The 16,766-nt window shown below is 48.7% G+C and overlaps 1 protein-coding gene across 10 annotated transcripts in view; it reads left to right on the forward strand.

The window, feature by feature from the left end:
* The window catches only part of BEND2 (BEN domain containing 2), a 1,020,032-nt gene extending 1,009,550 nt beyond the window's left edge, over nt 1-10,482 (forward strand). For all 10 annotated transcript variants that reach the window (XM_069636821.1, XM_069636826.1, XM_069636822.1 and 7 more), the window contains one exon: nt 9,946-10,482. In XM_069636821.1, coding sequence (XP_069492922.1) covers nt 9,946-10,178 — 233 coding nt within the window. In that variant the 3' untranslated portion in view covers nt 10,179-10,482. The remainder of the gene's footprint in view (nt 1-9,945) is intronic.
* Nucleotides 10,483-16,766: the final 6,284 nt, after the last annotated feature.

The following is a 16,766-nucleotide window of genomic DNA, read 5'->3' on the forward strand; positions in this document are numbered from 1 at the left end:
AGAATGCTACAGACTAGCACAAAAAGACCCACCAGACGGGTTAAGGGCTCATTCCACCAGAGGCATCGCCTCTTCCACGGCCCTTCAAAGAGGTGTCCCAATAAGGTCCATTTGCGAAGCAGCAGCTTGGTCTTCACTTCACACCTTCTCAAAATTCTATAACCTGGATGCTTCCCAGTCTAGGGAGCTGACTTTTTGAAAAGCAGTGCTTTATTCTGCCATCTTGCATTGGTGGGGAAAAAATCTGACCCTTCCTCCAGAGAAAGTATGCAAAATACTGCTTTGGGAGTCTATCTAAGATGAGGAATACGTTGGAGGACACAATCCACTCAAAGAACAAGTTACTTACCAACTGGTAACGTTCCTTCATTTGGATGTTCCTCCAACGTATTCCTCATCGCCCTCCCAACCTACCCCTCTGTAGATTTTTCCGGGTTATTGCCATCTCAAATCTCGCAAGGCTGATACCTGTCTGCCGGCACAATCTACACAGTACAAGATCACAGGCAAAAAAAGGGGGAAAAACAGAACTGAGGCCAACGGGCGCCGCGCGTGCTACTTATACACCCGATGACGTCACCCTCGACGGAGACCTTCGAGGGACCATCTGCCGAAAAAATTTCCAAAGAGCAGCAAAGCTGGATTAAATACATCTAGGATGAGGAATACGTTGGAATACGTTGGAGGAACATCCAATCGAAAGAACATTACCAGTTGGTAAGTAACTTGTTCTTCTTTCTACTAAGCCTCACAAAACTAGTAACAGTCCTGTTGTCGACCATGGTACAAGGCCTCTCAATGCCTAAAAAAAAATTGTCTTATCTGCTCCAACAAGGACATTTAAATTCTTACAGAGCACACGCCACTTCATGTCTGGCTTAGGAAGTCTTTCAAGGACGGCAACCTTCTACATATTGCCACTCTTAACTCTCGCTCAGCTCTCAAACACTCCTCTGACATCTGACTTCTGATGCCTTCTGGATGAACTTGACCTCGATGTCCTCGGTCTCACCGAGACATGGTTCACAGCAAGCTCTGTCACGAGCTTTGACACCCTCCTCCCTGATGGCTACAAGATCCTCTCCATACCCAAGTGCAACCGTTCCGGAGGGGATGTAGCCCTGATCCTCCCCGAGTGGATTCCTGCCTCTGTCATTCCTACGCAGGCCTACTCCTCTTTTGAATGCCTCGTCTGCAGGCTCTCTCTCTCTCCTAGTCATTCCCTTAATGTGGCTAATATCTATCAGCCACCTGGTCAGATCTCCTCATTCCTCCCTGAGTGGGCGGACCTTTCCTCTTCCCTCCTGGTCTCAACCACTCAACTCCTCCTTCTTGGAGACTTCAACATCCACCTGGATGCTTCCAGTCCTTCCTCTGGACTCTTTCGCAACCTTTGTGACTCTATCTCACTCTCTATTCTCCCCTCTGGCCCGACCTACTCTACAGGGCACATATTGGATGTTCTGATCTCCTCAGACCTTCCCCTTTTCCTCCCTCTCATGACTCCTCTCTCCTGGAGTGATCACATTCTCCTTTCAACCCAGCTCACCCTCTCCACCCCTCAGGCCAAGCCAACTCCATCACTGCTACCCACTTTCTCAGTCATCTGACCCATGAGGCGCGTGTCAGTTGAGGCTTTTGCCGCCACTTTCTCACCCCCGCTTCTCTGGCTGACTCACACCCCGATACAGCCCTTTCCATGCTCCACTCTGCTATATCTGATACTCTCAGTGTTCTTGCCCCTGTCATGAGGATCCACCTGGTACGACTCAGACCTTGTCACCCTTAAACGTAGGGGGTGGATGGCTGAGAGAAAATGGCGTGCTTCATGTACATCCTCTGACAAACTGGCCTGCCGCCTGCTCCAAAGGCAATACCGGCTCTCTGTCCTCACCAAGAAGAGGGCTCACATCCAAGCCCGCATCTCTGCGGCATCTAACAACTCGGCTGAACTCTTTGAAATCTGCAAGGAACTGGCCAATCCTGCCGCAGTCTCTACCTCTCCTGTCTCTTCCCAGGCCCTCTGCAACGCACTGGCTTCTCATTTTATCTCTAAAACTCAGGACATCCTGTCCTCTCTCTCCTACTCTCCCCTTCCTCTTCTTATGGCCCTTCTTCAGCCACCTCCTCCCTCCTTCTCTGCGTTTCCTCTGTTCTCCCCGAATGAGGTTTCTAGACAAGTCCGATCTATTTGTTTGTTTGTTTGTTTGTTTATTTGTTGTGCGCGCCGGACCCTCGAGTAGCAGGGTGCAGAAAAGGTTACGGTTACAACATATGACAGACAACAGGAAATTCTTGGCTCCACAGGGTGAGGCATGTACAATACAGGAAAAACACAGCCACGCATTCAATATATAGCTTACGTTGCCTAGTAACAGGTCAGTCTATGACAGGAGAAATGCATGTAGTGGTGGGTGGGAGGGTACCCGTTATATGGCATTTTCGGTAAGCCATTTTATAGTGTTTGTTCTGAATTTGTTGAATGTTAGGTCAGATCTAAGTGCCTGGGGTAGGGAGTTCCACAATAGAGCTGCCTTGACAGGGAAGCTGTAACCTCCGATAGTGGTTAGCTTAAATCTGGGCACTAAAAGGCAGTTGGGGCTGACTGTTCTAGTGAGTCTAGTAGGGTTTTTTCTAGTAAATCGTTCAATGAGGTAGTAGGGGGCTTTGTTGTTAAGCCTATGAAAAAGACTATGAAAGTCTCGGCAAAACAGGTTCATTGCTGTTCCTCCAAAACCATCAAGGACTAGATTGACTCCCTGGCTCCTGCCCTGGCCGACTTCTGCAACCACTCCTTCGCCACTGGGGTCTTCCCTTCCCTCCTGAAGCACTCCCTTGTGCACCTTCTTCTGAAGAAACCCTCTGGCGACACGTCCTGCCCAGTTAACTATCGCCCAATCTCCATCGCTCCTTTCCTGGGCAAACTCTTGGAAAGCTGGCCATCTCCCAGCTCAATCTTTACACTGAATCTGATGGTTGTCTCCATGATCATCAGTATGGCTTCAGAGTTGCCAGAAGCACAGAAACTGCTCTCCTGAACATCTGTGAAGACCTGCTCTCCAACCTTGATTCCAACACCCCCTGTGTCTTCATCTTACTTGATCTCTCTTCTGCCTTTGACATGGTCAACCACGCCATCCTGCTCAACCATCTCGGTGATAATCTGGGGATCACTTGTCAGGCCCTGGCGTGGCTGACTTCTTTCCTCTCTGATCGACCCTCCCAGGTTCAACTTGGCTCCTTCCTCTCCTCTATCTCTATCTCTACCTGTGGTGTTCCCCAGGGGTCTAACCCCTCTCCCTGGCTGTTCAACCAATACTTGGAACTTCTTGCCCAACGCATTGGCGCGCTGTGCCCCAACTTCTAGCGCTATGCAGATGACACTCAGCTCATTTTCAAGCTACCGTCAGCCACCTCTTCTCCCTCTCTCATCTCTGACTGTCTGTCTGCCATCCAGGAATGGTGTGCCACCAATAATCTCTGCCTTAATGCCAGTAAGACTGAGATTCTCCTCATCTGCACACCCGCTCCCTCCTTTCCTGTCACTCTCTGGCCGGCCTCTCTTGGCCCTCTTCCTGCTCCCACCTGTGAGGCTACAAACCTCGGGGTCATCTTCGACTCCACACTCTCCTTCTCTCCTAACATCTCTGACGTCTCTAAGAAGTCACACTACCAGCTGCACCTCCTCAGAGGTATTCTTCCTTTCCTCCCCTTCCCCCAGAAGCTCCACTGTCACCAGAGCTCTGGCTCTCTCTAGGCTGGACTATTGCAACAACCTCTTTCCAAATCTGCCTGCTTCTACTCTCAGCCCTCTGCAACTCATCCAGAACAGGACTGCGATACTTGTCCTTGGCTTCAAGCCCAGGGATCGTATCTCTCCAGAACTGAAATCTCTGCACATTGCTCCCAGTGGCTGCGAGGATTAAGTTCAAAACCCTCTGCATTGTCCACAAGGCCTTATGGGGCCAGAGGCCTCAATACCTTCAACTCTCTCTTCCCAAATATCTTCCTTCTCGAGCTCTTCGCTCATCCACCTCCAACTCCCTCGGGGTCAGTCGCTTCTCCAAGCAACAAATTGGTGGTAGATCTCTTTCTTCGACTGGGGCCTCCCTCTTGAACAGCCTCCCTGCCTCCCTGAAACTGGAGGAGAATCATCTCTGGTTCTGGAAGCACCTCAAAACCTTTCTCTTTGCTTCTGCTTTTTCTCCTCCTCTCCCCTGCTGACATCCTGGTGGAAATTGAAACTGCACTGGTTACCTGGGCACCCTCTGATCTCGGGCCCAGGTCCCCTCCCCTGCCAGTCGCACACCTGCACTGCCTTCCTGACAACCCCCGCACCTGGGGACTGTTTTCTGTATCCCTACAGTCCCACTGCCAGCACTTTACACCTGATGTCTGCACTTACCCCTGCACTTGCCACCTACTGGCCGTATTTTTACTTTGTCATTTATTCTATTATCCCATGTACTGCATTGTCCCCTCCCCCTTGACCCTCTGCACTTTCCCCCTTCCCATGCACTTGCACAATCTGAATGACACCTGGCCTAGTAGGATTGTTGTCTGTCTTCCCTCTGTTCCCCCTCCCTTGCCTTGTCGCGCCTTGGAACACTTGTGTATAGGCGCGTTATAAATGCCATATCATATCATGTCCATGCCACACCACAGTCCGAAGAGGATCCAATGGTGCGGCAGTTGCCGAGGGAATTTGCAACCTTGCTCTCTCCAAATGTGTTGTACTACAACTCCATCAGGACCAGCCATCATAGTCAAAGGTGGGCAGTCATGGGAGACGTGTAACCACGCTGTCCGATCGACGTTCTACTCTACGTTCTACGCCACATTCAACACTCGCTATGATAAAACCAACGCACCTGACCCTCTGCCGCAAATGCTGCGTAGACCAAGGGTGCAGTGTTGTGTGCCGCAGGTCCGCAGAGCACACTGACCAATCAACGTTTTACTCTACGTTCTATGCCACATTAGACGCGTACTATGATAAAACTTACGCACCCGACCCTCTGTGGAAAGACTGCGTAGGCCAAGTGCGCGGTGTTGTGCGCCGCAGTTCCGCAGAGCACGCTGCCCAATTGACGTTCTACTCTGTTCTATGCCACGTTCAACGCTCGCTACGATAAAACCTATGCACCCGACCCTCTGCAGTAAAGCCTGCGTAGGCCAAGGGTGCAGTGTTGTGCGCCACAGGTGTTCGGCACCGCACAATGGTGCCACAGACCTCACGCACTACGCTATCTTATCTGAACACACTCACCCTGGATTCTTGACTTCCGCACTCAAGCCTATGGCCATAGTCAACCCTGACAAGATGGCCGCCATCATCCCTATATCGAAGCCTCACGCCACCATCGAAGCCCCCAAACAGAATTTGGCATCCTTTTCCACTGCGGCAGTGATGTGCCCACAAGCAGAAGGTAAGCCTGTTGTACTAACATGTACTAGCGGCATCTATTCAACTGTGCACGACTGCCTTACTCCCCTATGCAGCCAGAGACGCTCTCCCACTCCCTGGCCTACCAGCTTCCTACTGTCCGGCGTCGCCTTAGTGTCAGCTAGCAGCCCCCAACTCCCAGTGAGTACCCGTGCCACTCCATGGGACATGGGAAGCGAACAGATCCAGTGTGCGCCCACTTAACGCAACCGGCCCAGTATCAAACTAAGTCTGCCCTATCGAGAGTCTCGGCCACCTCCACAGCCTCTCAAGAGACAGCCTCTCCTCCTCACAGGCCACATACGGTCCCCCCGCACTCCAACGCTCATGCAGCACTCCCAGTGCAGTTCCCCTCGAGGCACGCAAGTTCCTGCTCACCGCTCCGCATTAGCACCGAACAAGCCCACCCTCAGTGAAAGCACTTGCCAACCTTTAAAGGGCTTTGGAAAGAGCACCCTCCCACCAGGTCACCAAAGCATACAGCACTACGTGAGCCCTATCATACCACTCACTCAGAGCTCCCTCTGTCCCCAGATCAACCCCTCCAGCCAGCATCACTATCCCTAAGGAACAACACAGATCCATGCCCTCTACCATCTCTCATAGGAACGTCCAGCTACGCTCCAGGCCATCCAGAATCACCCCCAGTCACCTCCGACCCTCCGCCTTAAGACAAAACCGCTCATCTCAGTTGCAGAACCCACACTAATCGTTCTATCATAGCAACAAAATCAGGCTATGACTTTAACAAACTTACCGGCAAAATAACTGCATGCCCTATGCCTCCTAACCATGCCTATCACAGCCGGAACTCACCCCAAAACCCCGCCTCCACTACTCACTGCCTCCACATCTAGAACATAAGCAGGCCTTAGGCCGAGCAACCCACTACACATGATGTCACTACTAGGGCACCTCACAAGGCACTGCCCTCCGCCCCCTGGTCGCCCACTGACATAATCCATCCCCTGGAGCGCTAACTATCCCCCCACCCTACTAGGAACCCTCATTCAAGCTCGATCACTACCGGTTCATGCTCTCGATATCCATGACCTGATAACCATGCAAAATCTAGACCTATTGGCCACCACTGAAACCTGGCTTCACCAAGCCACTTGCCTAGCACTCTAACTAGCCATCCTGGACGGATTCTACATCCTGAGATGCGAAAGACCACTTTCCTGAGGCGTTGGCGTCGCTCTCCTCTTTAGAGACTTCCTCCAAATCAGACCTTGCAGTATATCCACTGAGGGTCACTGTGAGCGTCTCTCGATTAAATTGACCATCACCCCCAATGACCCCATCACCACACACAACCTCCATCGTCTGCCAGACCCATCAGATACCTTCGAGGAAGACCTTGTCTACACCATAGGCAACAATATTAAGCCCACGTCTAGAGTTCTACTACTGTGTGACCTCAATCTAGGCCTCCACTACCACCTAGATGAGGCAGGCACCACAGTAGCCAATGCCCTCACTGAGTTCGGTTTCACACACCGTATTGCCTCACCCACCCACAACAAAGGGAGAACCCTGGATTGGATTGCCGAACTGAACAGCCAGATCCTCATCACCTCTAACGCCCCTTGCCCCTGGTTAGACCATCAAATACTGAGCTTCTTTCTTCCTGCATTGACACCATCATTACCCTCCGTACCCACGCTACCACTCACACTAGCCTGCAGTTCCCGCAAAATCACCAGAGCAGATTGTACCCTCCCTCTCGCCATGCAGCCTAGAATTCATTAACGATACTGACCCGCAAAGCATAGCTGACATCTATGTCAACACACTGACCAGTGCAGTAATCCTGGTGGCCCCGCTCCTCCCCAGAAAATCCAAACCGACCTGCCACCTCAACCCTTGGTTCACTTCTGACCTTCAAGCCCTGCACTCTCTGAAGAGGCAGGCAGAAGCCACCTGGAAAAAGAAATCAGACCTCCATAAAGCCAGATTTAACAAGATTGCTAAAGAATACAAACAAGCCATCTTGTCAGCCGAAGGCAAAGTCTACAATACCAGAATTGCGCATGCCAGCTCCAACTCTAAAGAACTGTTCAAAATACTCTGAGAACTAGAATCTCCTGTCCCAGCCCGAACAACATCAACAAAGCCGGAAACCTGGTGCACTACCATTCAGAATGCCATGTGCACCAAAATATGCACGCTACAGCAAATAATAGCAAATAAATAAGCATTAATCAGCACTCTTAACTCTCCACCCATCAATAAACCACACGCTGCACCTCCATTCCACTTTAGAGATAACTCAGAACGAGAAACAGTTAACATCATCATAAACCTAAAACTGTCCAATTGTAAAGGAGACCTCTGTCCAGCATCGATCATCGAAGATTGCTCTGAACCCCTAGTCCCATCGCTAAAATCAACGCCTCTTTCTCAGACAACCTGGTCACATCCAGCCTCTAAGAATCCTGTGTCCTCCCCTTACTGAAAAAACCATCCCTGGACCTGGCGATGTCCAACAACTACCTTCCGATTACTACAGTACCCTTCCTCCTTAAGATCCTGGATAGAGCAGCCTACATTCAGATCCGACCTTACTTGGAATCTGATCATATCCATGGGATTCGGCAATCAGGCTTCCGCCCAGGTCACAGCACTGAATCAGCTCTATTGGATCTAAAGATTCAGAGATGAGGGCACACCAGCCATCTTCCTCCTACTGGATCTCTCGCCCACTTTCAACGTAGTAGACCATGAGACCCACTGTCACCACCTCATTGTATAACTTCCCCCACGAGGCCACTGCTTGCATAGCATCTTTTCTTGAAGGCAGATCCCTGAGTCTTCCCTGGCATTGCGAGTGGCCTGCCTATCCCCATACCTTTTGGCATCCCTCAAGGCTCCTGCGTCTCCCCCTGTACAACATAGTCACCAAACCCCTATTTGACATACTGGACATCGCCATATCCTACACCAACTATGCCGGTGACACCCAAATACTCATTCCCCTGTCAGGCTCCTCCGACAAAGACACCCTCAGGCTCAACAAGGTGTACGCAACTATACAGACCTGGATGGCTACGCACCACTTATCTCTAAACGACGAAAAGACGGAGATTTTACTGGAAGGCTCTCCCGCTATGCGGCAGAAAACTTTCACGATAGATGGAATCCAGATCCCTATATCAACGGCTGTAAAAACACTGGGCGTATATGGATGCCTCCCTATCACTCAATAAGCGAGTGCGGTGGCCACCTCACACCTTACACTGACAAACGTATCAATTCAGCGAGACAGTCCCTGTCCCCTGAGAGCCGCCTAACTATTGCAAAAGCAATCACTGGTGCAAGACTGGATTATTGCAATGTTCTCTTTGCCAGGACTTCAAAATGGAACATCAATGAGTTACAGATAATCCAAAATAACTCTCTCCGATTAGCCTTAAACATTCCCAAAAGAGACCACATCACTGCTGTAGAAAAAAAGGCGCTTTGGCTCTCTATTAGAGAAAGCATTATCTTCAAAACTTTATCTATTACTCACAGATGTCTGAGCAACACTGCCCCGCAATACCTTGCTAAGAAAGTTGTAATATCAAAGTCCAGCAGGCACACACATCGGCTATCCCAGCCCAAAGTGAAAAGAGCCAAACCATGTGGCGAGATGAGCTTCCCCTCTGTGGCCGCGAACCAATGGAATGCCCTCACCCCTGAACTAAGGGCAGAGGACTCCAACTGGGCCTTCCGCAAAGCCCTGAAAATATGTCTATTTGCCTATTGGTCCTCCTAAACCCGCCAGAGAACAATGACTCACTGTATTTTCTGTATTTTACCTTGTCTATGTGTCGTGGGCAGGAGGACTCATTTCTGCTAAAGCTTTTGTATCATGTAACTAGTTTGCAACAGCGCTCTGATGCCTCAGGGTTTAGGTGCTTTACAAATGTAAAAATAAATAAATGTTCTCTCCAACAAATGGCTTCCTAAGGAATGTCCAGCTGTTCCCTGTGCAGAGGATCAAGCGCTTATTGGGTGAAGATTCCCTAAACTGAGGCAAGCCCATTGAGTAACACCAACAGTAAGCTGCTTCTAAGAACTAGTCATCCTTTAAAGACACCTGTAATAGGCAGATGTTTTAACATGACAAAAGGATGGCATGAGAAACATGTGGGAACTACCTGGGTCTGACTTGATAGAAAATACTCAAAGTTGAAACTCTCTAAATTTCACTGAAGCAAATGTTCAAACCCTTTCCGATTGGCATTAAACAAAAAGCTGAATGGAGAGGTGCACAGAGGATATGTGATTTGTGGCGTCTAGACTCAGCATGGGACTCTGCATGCATATGATCTCTGGAAACCTTACGATGACCCTGTATTAAACATGTTTCTGACTCTATAGCCATGATTCATGTTCCCAGTAGCTCGCATTATGAACAAGACTATGATCATGCACAGTATACTATAATGGTATATAATTTGTATGCTGTTTTGTACTATCTTGTCATCTAATTTCTCATGTTTATTTCACAGATTTCCTTCAAGAGAACTACCCTTCCTTTCATTTAAATGAGTCTGGATTTGACTGGAAAGCATGTGTGGCGGCTATCAACAGTACCATCCGCAGTCTGCGGCATGACCATAAGAAAGCTTCAGGAAATACCCGCAGACCTGTCCAGGCACTGATACCATGTGAAACAGCTTCCTCACAGATGCAGGCTCCCACGGGGCCCTATGAAAGTGACACCATCAATCTAACGGACTAAATAAAAAAGAGAAAAAAAATATATATATATATTTTAATTAAACAGGAGGGCCTACGGGGCAGTCCTAATTATCTCTTTGTAAGCTTTGCAGAAGATATAATTGTGAGATTTCTTAAACTGGAAACATCCTTTTAATGAAACGAAACTGTACAGTAGTGTAAAAGTGTGATTGTCCTGGGTGTGATTTACTTTTTGGCACAATGAAACTATTGTCAAAAATGAATTTTGAAATCTTAAGTCCTGTTTTTACTTTAAATTATTCGGTTTCTCAAGTAAACGTTCGCCTCAGGTGACCATCCATGTACGTATGTATGTTTGTTATGTTACTTTGCTTCTTTTATTGGGTGATTTATTCTTTTTTTTTAGGTCTTTTGAGGATCAAAGGTTAAACCTTTGCCAACTGTATCATTTATTTGCTTCTGTGGTCACACATTGGGTCTACATATTTCAGACCGTATGGATAAGGAGGAAATACATCAAACCTACCACACAGTTGCCTTGGGATGAACCCAGTTACAGTATTTAATTTTTTCTACTGTGCTAACTTTTGGGATTCCTCTTCAAAGTGCATGGGAAAAACAAATCGGAAAATCGGGTGCAATACTGTGCGTCATATAAAATTAATGGGAAGCATGGGACGAGGTTCCATACCCAAGTAGTCTACTTAGTCATAGTCATTATCCAAGATCCAAGCTGACAGTTGAGTTACATAATGTCATGAAGCTTTTGCTAAGGCAGCATAAGTTACAGAAATGCTGGTGCCTACAGGTTATTCGTATTACAACAAACATAAAACAAGTGGACATAGAAACAAGAAAGGTAAACCTTTGCAGGGCCAAAGCAGGGAAATTTGAGGTTATCAGGTAGTTGCTCAATGCAGCCATAGGGCGGAATTTCTAGTCATAAGGCATATGTGTGTTCGAGTCAAGTATGGGAGTGATGGGGGAAAAAGAAGGTTATTTGATTGATGCATGTCGTGCATATGAGTTAATCTTCTCTTTATAGAGTAAGACTTTCATATTCCTTTTGAACCTCTTGACGGTATCATTTATTATCAGGGTTGTTTGGAGATTTTTCACCATTTAAGAGCTAATACTTTCCCCTCTCTTTTGCGCCTGATTGTAGTTATGGTATTTCTCTGTGATATTAGTGGTCTTTTAAGTACATATTTGTTTATGTAAGATTTCAGGTATTTAGGAGCAATGTTATGGAGGATTCAGAAAGTAATGCAGTTTGTGTGTTAATCCTTTTTGAAAAAGGATCCTGGCAAGGTGATATATGGTCCCAGGGCTTGAGTCCCAAAATAAGTATAGATGCTTTATTTTGCATAAGTTGCAGTTGGTCATTTTCCGTTTAGTGCTAGATAGACTATCACAATAGTGTAGACAAGAGAGGACAAGGGCACTGGTCACCTCAATTTTCTGTGTCATTTGCAAATAGGGGACAGTTCTTCCAGCTGTGTAGATGGAAGTGCACTTTTTGGGGTAGGGAGTATGTCTGTGTTTGTAATCAGATTTTGGTGTTGAAAATGACGCCTACTTTTCCTCCCTGTTCCAACAGGGTCAATGAGGTGCCCATAATGGGTGGCCATTTGAAAGAGTGTTGCTGTGCATCTGTGGCGGACCTGAAAACGCCTGATGCATTGAGGACATTTTTGAGACTCTTCGTTAAATAATAATGAAAAAAGGGCCTAACTCGTCCTACCGCTACAAGGATATTCCCTACCTACCAAAACTAGACTAAGGGTGCTCATCCATCGTCAAAGTCCAAGTAAAGTGTCCTCCTTCCAAACCCTACTTCTAACTTTTGCGCCTTGAAACACTTGTGTATAGGCGCGTTATAAATACCATATCATATAATATCATAACTGTCCCTACCACTATAACTAAATAACACCGGAATGGTCAGCTTCTGGTAACTTCCCTTTAGCCGGACTTCCTAGGCTTCTTCTCGGGGCTATTTCATGAAAACAAACAGTTCTTGTAGATCCGCAAAGTGGATAAAAGTCAATAAAGAAGGTTTCTTCAGTTTCTTTTCTTTCTCTCTTATAAGAATCTATGGGCCTCATTACGACCCTGGCGGTCCCATAATGAAGGGTGTCAGTACGGGACCGGCACCCTTCATTACGGGAGCGCCTATTATGATGTTCCCTTTGCGGGACCTGCAAAGGGAAGAGGGAGCTAATAACGGGCCATGTGTAATGTGCCTGTTATTGCCTCCCTACCCATTCCCATTGAGCCCTATGGGGGCTCAAATGAGAATGGGGAATGGTTCCTTGAAGGAGGAATTACTGGGTCCTCCAATGTTGGAATGACCCGGTAATTGCCCATTGAAGGAACCCGGTATTGGAGCCCGGTTTGGAGGCAGCCATGGTGCTAATAGCACCATGGCTGCCTCCAACCTCGTAATGAGGCCCTATGGCTTTTAATATAGGTTAACGGGTTTAGCCGCTTTGGGGTTCTGGATCCTTCTTGACTCCTCCTTATCCCACCTTTTAGTGTTGACTTTTTAGTCTTCTCTTTCTCACTTTAAAACCTCAAGATTCATTATGTTTCACACTGTCTCTACTACAGCGTTCTTGACCCTCTTTGTATGCTATGTACAACAACTTCTGTGGCCGCTTCAAAGACTTCGACTTTGGGTTTCTCAGGATCCCGTAACCAACCTTAATATTTACTCTGGTTCACTTTCTTACTGTTTCTGATGGAGTACTCCGGGTCTTCTTGGATCACTTTAGTTAATGCTCTTATACATTCTCACAAGATTTGTACTTCTGCTTTTCTCAGGCTCTCTTAAGCAGCTTTCACATTCAAATCAACTAGTCTCTCAGTGGGCACTGTCGGCCGCCTCCAATCTTTGTTAGACAACTCTTGGGTTCTCTCCCCAAGACCTTTACTTCAGGTTTCTTATATTCCAATCATTGCCGTTCTTCTCAGTGTTTCTCATAGGGCATTGTCAACCCTCTTCAATCTTTAAATGAGAGAGACTGAAAAGAGACATTTGGGAAGCCATTTATGTTTGTTTATGTTTATTGAGTTTATATAGCGCTTAACTCCAAAGCGCTTTACAGAATAACAACAGTACATAAAGAAAGAAGCATATTTACAAACTTGAAACAAACCAGTGGTACAGTATATAGAATAATTTACTCAATTGGGTGGGGGAATGGGGGGAGTGCCCAGGTGATCTTAACGCCCTTAGGTGGTTACAGCATCCAATATGAGGTTATCGGGAGGAGGGGGAAGGAGGGAGGGGAAGGGAAGGGTACAGGGATTTGGGGGGGGAGGGGTAGGGAAGAAGAGTCAGGGGGGAGTGGAGAAGAAGGGCTTTCGGGGAGGAGCAGAAAGATGGGTAGGCGGGGGTGGAGTGGATAGGGAGAGGTAGGGAGTTCCAGTGGAGGGAGGCCAAGAGTTGGAAGGAGCGGAAGCGTGAGGAGGCACAAGGGGCTGGGGTTACAGTGAGAAGGTATAGGTCAGCTGAGTGGAGAGAGCGGGAGGAAGAGTAGAATGAGAGCAGGGAGGAAAGATAGGGGGACGAGGTCATGGAGGGATTTGTAGACAAGGCAGAGGAATTGAAATTTCAATTGTGAGAGGAATGGGAGCCAGCCGAGTTGAGAGAGTGAGGTAGAAATAGTGTCTTTCGGGCTGAGAAGACAGAGTACGGATAGAGGAGTGGTAGATGGATTTTAGGGGAGTCAGGTGAGAGATAGGGAGGCCAAAGAGAAGAGAGGAGCAGTAGAAGAGACGGGAGAAAATAAGGGAGGAGATTAGGAGTTTAGAAGCGTGAAAGGTGAGGGAGGAGCGGATCTTACGCATGTTGAAGAGGTTGTGCCGACAGGCACGAGAGGTTAGAGAGATGTGGGTGGAGAAGGAGAGAGAGGAGTCAATATGGAGGCCAAGGTTGCGGGAATGGGTCCAGACAGGAAGATTGGAAGGCGGGAAGTAGATGAAAGGAGGAGGGGAAGGTGAGAGAGTGTTAGGAGGGAAGAAAAGTACTTCAGTCTTGTCACAATTGAGGGAAAGAAAGTGGGATGACATCCATTTTTTATGGCCGTGAGGCAGGAAGAGAGTGGTGGGGTCAGAGGTGAAGGAGGAGAAAGAGAGAAAGAGTTGGGTATCGTCTGCGTAGAAGTGGTGGGAGATTCCGAAAGAAGAGATGACAGGAGCAAGATGGGAGGTATAGAGAGAGAAGAGGAAAGGTCTGAGTACAGATCCCTGGGGAACGCCATAGTTCAGGGGGAAGTTGGAGGAGGTGCGGCCGCCCCAGGAGACAGTAAAGGATTGGTTGGGGAGGTAAGAGGAGAGCCAGGAGAGGACAGAGCCTTTGAGGCCAAGGGAGGCCAGAGTGCTAAGAAGTAAGGGGTGATCTACAGTGTCAAAGGCTGCAGAGAGGTCGAGGATGAGAATTGAGGATTGCTTAGCGTGGCAAGCGGTGAACAAAGAGTTGAGTACATATGTGAGAGCAGTCTCAGTGGAGTGTTTAGGGCGGAAACCAGATTGAGAGGAGGGGAGGAGGGATTAAGAGGAGATGAAAGCTGAGAGTTGAGAGTAGGCTAAGCGCTCGAGGAGTTTTGAGATGAAGGGGAGAAGGGAGATTGGTCTGAAGTTGGAGGTAAGAAGAGGGCTAGCAGAAGGTTTCTTCAGGATAGGGATGATGGTGGCGTGTTTGAAAGCTGAAGGAAAGGTAGCAGAGGAGAGACAGGTGTTAAAGAAAGTGGTTAGGTAGGGGATGAGGAGAGGGTAGACTTTGGGGATGAGGGAGGTGGGGATAGGATCAGAGGGGGCGGCGGTAGGATGAGTTTTGGGCAGGAGACGGGAGACACAGGCTGGGGTGATAGGAGAGAGGGTGGACATGTTAGAAGAGGTGGAAGAGGAGGAGGGTGAAGGAGGGGAGAAAGGAGGAGAGGATGTTTTGGCAGAATTTTGGATGAGAAAAAGTTGGCGAAATCAGTGCCAGAGAGTTCGTGGAAGGGTCAGGAGTGGGAGGGGAAAGAGGGCGAGAAAGGGTTTGGAAGATACAGCGGGGGTGAGAAGCTTGTGAGTGGAGCAGGTTAGAGTAGAAGGAGCGCTTGGCAGATGTGAGGTAGGAGTCATAGGGAGAGTAATATGAGGAATAAGAGGATTGGTTTGTCAGAGGGGGATTTGAGCCAGCATCGTTGGAGGCAACGCTTTTAATGACATTTAAAGGGCTTCACAAATGTCTCTTTTCAGTGTCTCTCATAGGCCGCTGTCAACCCTCTCCAATCATTATATTAAACAAATCTTGTGGCTTCTACCAAGGTCTATACTTCTCCAGCATGGGGTCTGGCATGGATTCACATGCTCATGGGGTCTGGCATGGATTCACATGCTCATGAATATTCCCCGTCGTCAGGCTGGGAATACTTGGTAAAGAAAAAATCAGTATCAGTTTCGTTTCTGATCTGTCTTTCTTAGTAGTAACCAATCACTGGTCTCTGGGTCATACTGCCCCCAGCCAATGACTGCACTCTCCCTAAACCCTGCCCCTTGCAGCCATCTTCAGATTTTTACTGCACACTCAAGTGTTGGGAGTCCTCGTGCTATAGCTCTCGAGCTTTTACTGCGTTTTGCGTTTTTTCAAAGAGATTTATCTCATTTTTTCGGTTAGTCGAGCCTCAAGCTCCACCGTTTCTACTTCCAATCAATGGGAACCCGTTTCGGATTTACCTACGCCCCTCAAGGGTGAAGTTTTCGTCGAGTTACGCTTCTTGGAGGATTCCAGAAGTTTGTGAGGCCTACCTCGTGGACGAGAAGAACATGGCCCAGGATAAGGGAAGCTCGACTCCCGGCAAACTGTTCTGGATCTGCCCTGGATGCAACCTACAAAATGTATTCAAGGAGGACGAGCATTCGAAATGCCTTTACTGCCTCCACGAGGACAAAACGCACGTGGAGAAGAGAAGAAGTCAGAGCGGTCTTCTAAGTCCTGTGAGGGCGCCCCGGCGACGGGGGCCCAACAGAAGGCAAAGCACTGCGAGTCTGCAGGTACCGGGAGCGCCGAACGATCGGGCTCCTCGGCTGCCAGGAAAGGCAGGCCTTCACCGACGCCATCAACCACGAGCCAACACTCTGGCACGGGAAAGAGGATATCCGAGAACCCGGCTAAGCTTCTGGAGAGGCCCCGGTCGATCTCGGAGGAACCGGCCGAGGGGGAGCGAGGTGCAGGCCTCAAGCACGCCCAAGACGGCGAAGGCCTTGATCCACCCGGCTAAGGCCTCTATAGAGGGAGTCGCTGCGGCCCTGGCGAAGCCTGTGGAGGCTATCCCAGTGGAGGCGACCTCAGGGTCTAGAGTTTCCCTGCCTCCGCGGAGGGAATCCTCTTTTAAGCCCATCGAGAAGACCCAGGTGGAAAAAGAGGGGGGGCGGTGGCCATTACGGACATGGACACAACCTCCGAGGAGGAATTGACCAAGAATTTGGAAGAGGCCCGGTCCCACGGGAGGAATCCCGACGAGGGGGGACGACGACAGCGAGGGTGGCAATGACTATGAGGTTCCCGTGGATGAGGAGTAACCGTTGTGCCCATCACGCCCATCGCAGCGCGAGCCGCAGGACAACTCGGCGGCCA

Source organism: Ambystoma mexicanum, chromosome 7p (genome assembly GCF_040938575.1).
Source record: "Ambystoma mexicanum isolate Mex_15411 chromosome 7p, UKY_AmexF1_1, whole genome shotgun sequence".
Classification (NCBI taxonomy): Eukaryota; Metazoa; Chordata; class Amphibia; order Caudata; family Ambystomatidae; genus Ambystoma; species Ambystoma mexicanum.